At 53.0% G+C, this 5,065-nt stretch overlaps 1 protein-coding gene across 2 annotated transcripts in view; it reads left to right on the plus strand.

Moving 5' to 3' along the window:
• Nucleotides 1-5,065, plus strand: part of ADGRE5 (adhesion G protein-coupled receptor E5) — an 8,593-nt gene that overhangs the window by 1,628 nt on the left and 1,900 nt on the right. Inside the window, exons 3-10 of one of the 2 annotated variants that reach the window (XM_015567491.1) lie at nt 1-62; nt 611-657; nt 781-858; nt 2,490-2,664; nt 2,746-2,853; nt 3,054-3,277; nt 3,867-4,043; nt 4,788-4,979. In XM_015567491.1, the coding sequence (XP_015422977.1) occupies nt 1-62; nt 611-657; nt 781-858; nt 2,490-2,664; nt 2,746-2,853; nt 3,054-3,277; nt 3,867-4,043; nt 4,788-4,979 (1,063 nt within the window). The remainder of the gene's footprint in view (nt 63-610; nt 658-780; nt 859-2,489; nt 2,665-2,745; nt 2,854-3,053; nt 3,278-3,866; nt 4,044-4,787; nt 4,980-5,065) is intronic. The other variant, XM_015567492.1, reaches the window with a different exon arrangement.

Here is a 5,065-nt window from a genome sequence, read left to right on the forward strand (position 1 = left end):
CCGCCCGGGCTGGAAGCCGATTCCTGGGTCCCCCAATGGCCCACACAACACCGTCTGTGAAGGTTCGGAGTTCAGACCCCACATTCCCAAAGACCCACAGCTCAAGCCACCTGATCACATATTCACGGGCACCCACACGAACCCAGCAGAATGAATGCTGTGGGTGCCTTGCTGGGCCAGGCTTCCATTCTTTGAGACTAAATGGGAAAAGATCTGGGGGTCCTGCAGAAGGAGCTGGGGTACCAAGGAGAAGGCTCCTGGGGGACCCCAGGCAGCAGCTAATTACTAACTGGGACAAAGGTATTTAATATCTCACAACCTGTACCTCTGTGGAGGCTTACCTGCTGTGGGTCAGGCCTCTGCACACTTCCCATAACCCCTGTGACCGCCACTCAGGGATGTGCAGTCAGCAGGTGTCATCACCTCCAGCCAAGGCGTGGTGGGAGGGGGACTGGACACGGGAAGGGGGTGGGGCAAGGAGAGGAGAGGGGCCCAGATTCCTGAATAAGCAAAGGACTACTCGGTGTGAAAGTAGGGCCTGACCCTAGACCCTGACTCCAACACACACACACACACACACACCCCTAATGGACAGCTGTTCTGTCCCCTGCAGAGATCTTCCCCACCAGGACCCTGCCCCCTGGAATCAAGAGCCAGGTGAGTGACTCCAGCCGGGACCAGGAGGCAAGGTCCCTCCACTCAGCCCACCGTCCACCCATTTTCCCACGCTCCCCCACCCACCTGTGAGGGTTTCTGACCCCTCGTCTCCTCTTTCCCCAGAGTCTCTCCAACTTCTTTGAAAAAGTCCAGGAACTGAGCAGAGACTTTACGTCTGCCTCGGCCCAGGACACCATCCACGTAAGGACATGACCTGGGGGGAAGCCCAGGACAGTGTGAGGGTGGCTGGGGGATGCTTCAGTGTGAGTGGAGACAGCCCAAGCAGGGGTCTCTAATCAGAAAAACAGCTGTGGCTGTACTCACACTACACACACACCAGATATAGGCTGTCCCCCAAAAGTGTATGGACACAGCCTGAACAATTATAAAGGCAGTGCTGATTAAAGTATATTTCATTTTCAAAACTGAGCTACCAGCTGTTAAAGTATGTATACTTTTTTTTAAGTTTTTTTTTAAAATATACTTTATTGATTTTTTACAGAGAGGAAGGGAGAGAGATAGAGAGTTAGAAACATCGATGAGAGAGAGACATCGATCAGCTGCCTCCTGCACATCTCCTACTGGGGATGTGCCCGCAACCCAGGTACATGCCCTTGACCGGAATCGAACCTGGGACCTTTCAATCTGCAGGCCGACGCTCTATCCACTGAGCCAAACCGGTTTCGGCAGTATGTATACATTTTTGAGGACACCCTGTATATCCCCATTGCACAAACGGATGTACATACACAACCACCATTCCTGGGTGGCCCTCGCGAGGGATATAATGGCTACAGAATGGAGCAATTCAGAATTTTGCCTCTGGAGTGGAGTCACTGCCGTGACCTCAGGGTCCCCCTCTCTGGGTCCCCGTCTCCCGCTTTATACAGCGGTTGTGAAGGTTTAAATGAACTAAGAGAATCTTTCTCAAAGAACAGTGCCTGGCCCACAGTAAGCACTGGATGTAAGTTTCAGCATATGCACATAGCCCAGTAGAAATATATGAGCCCCTTTGTCATTTAAATTTTTCCAGTAGCTTTATTTAAAAAAAAAAAAAAGGTAAAAATAATCCTAGCTGGTTTGGTTCAAAGGATAGAGTGACGGCCTATGGACTGAAGGGCCCCAGGTTTGATTCAGGTCAAGGGCAAGTGCCCAGGTTGCGGGCTCAATCCCCAGTGGGGGGTGTGCAGGAGTCAGCCGACCAGTGATTCTCTCATCATTGATGTTTCTCTCTCTCCCTTCCTCTCTGAAATCAATAAAAATATATTTTAAAAAAATGAAAACTAGCCCTGGCCAGGTGCCTCAATTGGTTGGAGCATTGTTCTCTACACCAAAAGGCTGCGGGTTCAATTCCAGATTGGAGTGTGTACGGGAGGCAACGAATTGATGTTTCTCTCTCACATAGATGTTTCTCTCCCTCTCCCCCTTCCTTTCTCTTGCAAATCAATAATAACATATCCTTGGGTGAGGATTTTTTAAAAAGTAAAAGTAAACAAGTGAAATTAATGTGAAGATTCCATTTAACCCAATAGATTCAAAATATTACCATTTCAATATGGTGCCACGTGTGGCTCGCGGTGAGTGTTCTGGACAGTGCAGACTTAGGAGAGAACCTGGCAGAGAGTCAGTGGCTAATCAACGCTAAGTGCCATATAGGCATATACTCACATTTGTCTTCTGGCTACTGCAGTATCTAGATGATTCCCCTGAGTCTGTCCCCCAGGCAACCTGGGGGGTTCTCCAGTGTGTTCCCTAGTGAGGGAGTGAGATCAGTGTTCTTTGGGCGGTCCCTGTGGTGCAGGGACCCAGCAGCTGTCACCCATCACCCCCAGAAATTCATCACGTCATTGGATGAGCTGGAAGTCCCTGGGGACCTGGAGGCCCTGGCCCTATCTGACCGGTACCGCGTGGCCACCCACCTGCTCTCATACCTCGAAGAAGTCCTGAGGAACCTGGCTAAGACCTTGCCTGGACCCTCCTTCACCTACCATTCCCCTTTGGGCACAGGTGAGGCCTCTTCCTGTCCTGCCCCAACCCTGGGCCCCATCCTGCATCTGGATCCCACAGTCACTGCCCTTCTCCCCTCAGAGCTGTCCCTGATGATCCAGGAGCGACGGAATGGAATCGTCACCCTGGGCCAGAGCCATGCACGAATGAAGCTGGACTGGACTCAGGCAGCTGGAGTCGGGGACTCAGGTAACAGCAGGTGGCCGGAGGGGGCACCGGTGGGAGAGGGAAGAAAGAGCTGGGATATGGCTAGGCGTGAGGCTCCAAATATGTAACAGTTGGAAACTGAGCCATCGTGAGAGACTCCAGGCATCATGGTGGACTGGCCAAGCCTAATTTGGACGTCTTGGGAGGGAGGGAGGAAGGTAGCCAGCATGTCTGTTCCCCAGGCCCCACTGTGGCAGGCATATTCTCCAGCCGAAAAATGGAGACACTGCTGGTCAATGCCTCCGTGGAGCTGGACCCTGAGAAGAAAGCCCAGCTGGAAGACACACATGAAAGTTATGTCAACAAAGCTCAGGCCAAGATCCTCTCCACCGTCAACACGGTCTTTCTGAGCAACAAGAACACGGAGAAACTAGACCCTCCTGTCACCTTCTCCTTCTCCTACCGTGTGAGTCCTTGGGTGGGGAGGTAGGATCAGCCCCACTGTTCACCCCATAGCCAAGGTCATGGTGGCCCCTCTGCAGTCTTCATTTCCCCACCTCCGCCCCTTCTACTTCCTTAAATGTACCTCAGGGCCTTTGCACTTGCTGTGCTCTCTGGCTCAGATACCTTTCCCTCACATGACTCAGTCCTTTATGTTTCTAGTCTTTGTTCAAATGCCACCTTCTCTATTAGGCTCTCTCTGACCTCCTTATTTAAAATTACAATCTGTAATCAGTCATGCCCTATCTTTCTCCTATCCTGTTTCTTTTCTTTCTTTCTTTTTTTAAATAGCACCTACCACCTTCTAAAACACTATCGGGCTTACTTATCTATTAGGTTTATTATTTACTGCCTGTCTCCCCAGTGAGCATGTCAGCCCCACAAGGGCAGGGATTTGTGTCTGCCCTGTTCACTGCTGTGCCCGGCCTAGCACACACAGTAGGTGCTCAGTAAATACTTGTCAATGCAAAGCAGCTTCCTCAGACCCAGCCCAAGCTCAGACCCCAAGTGTGGACTCTGGGCTAACATCTCTGAACACCCCCACCTGCCCACAGCCGGAGGAGCTCAATTCACGTCAGGAGCTAATCTGTGCCTTCTGGAAGGGTAACGACAGTGGTGGGTCCTGGTCCACCACAGGCTGCAAGAAGCTGGGCAGCACGAATAACAGCATCACCTGCCAATGCAGCCACCTGAGCAGTTTTGCCATCCTCATGGCCCACTACGACGTGGAGGTGAGCAGCCCCAGGGCTACCCTCAACAGCCCACAGATGGCAAGGTTGGCTTAGGTGACATGAGCAGCTGGTTCTTGATGGTGTGGCCCAACGCGTTTTTTTGGTTGCACAGCTCAGGTGGTCCCACAGACAAGCTCCCTTGACCCAGCAACTAAATGTGGCCTGACTGGCGGCCCTGCTCCAGCCAGCTTACCTCTGTCCACCCCGATCCAGTTGACCCAGTTGTTAAATATCGCCAAAAGCTGGAGCACAACTCTGTATGTGGCTTCAGGTGATCCATAGATGAACTGGCCATGTGGATAACTGGAATGGGCTAGGCAGAGTAGGGAAGGGTGGTGGTCCAGGTCAAAGGCCCAGGAAGTGCTAAAATGTAGGATTTGTGAGCTGATAGGTGTGTCCAGGTGTGGAAGGGGCAAGAGATGAGGTCAGAGAAGGGGACCCATCAGTGTTGGAAAAGGATGTGACAGTCAAAGCCTCACTGGGACCTTTTCCAGAGGGCAGTCTGGGATCCTTGCTGCACCCACGGATGTGTATGTGTGTGTGGGGAGAGGGGGGCGCATTTAGAATGACAGACACAGCAGGGTTGCTCAGACGTTGAAGGCCAAGAGGTGGGGGGAGGTGATCGGCCTGATCTGAGTCCTGAGGTCAGGCAGGTCCCAGGGGGGTCTGGGCTGTGGGGCCCACAAGGAGGGCAGAAGGCCTCAAGGTGCTGATCAAGCCCCTCCCATTCCATCCTGCATCTAGGACCTGAAGCTGGCCCTGATCACCAAAGTGGGCCTGGCACTGTCGCTGGTCTGCCTGCTGCTGTGTATCCTCACCTTCCTGCTGGTGCGGCCCATCCAGGGCTCGCGCACCACCGTGCACCTGCACCTCTGCATATGCCTCTTCCTGGGCTCTGCCATATTTCTGGCCGGCATAGAGAACGAAGGCAGCCAGGTGAGGTCCCTCCCCAGAGTGCCAACTCTCACCTGGGAGCTAGCCTAGCTAGGTCCCAGGTCGGAGAGGCCCCGCCCCTGCGCCGG

The sequence above is a fragment of the Myotis davidii genome, unplaced genomic scaffold (assembly GCF_000327345.1).
Source record: "Myotis davidii unplaced genomic scaffold, ASM32734v1 scaffold1204, whole genome shotgun sequence".
In the NCBI taxonomy this organism is placed as follows: Eukaryota; Metazoa; Chordata; class Mammalia; order Chiroptera; family Vespertilionidae; genus Myotis; species Myotis davidii.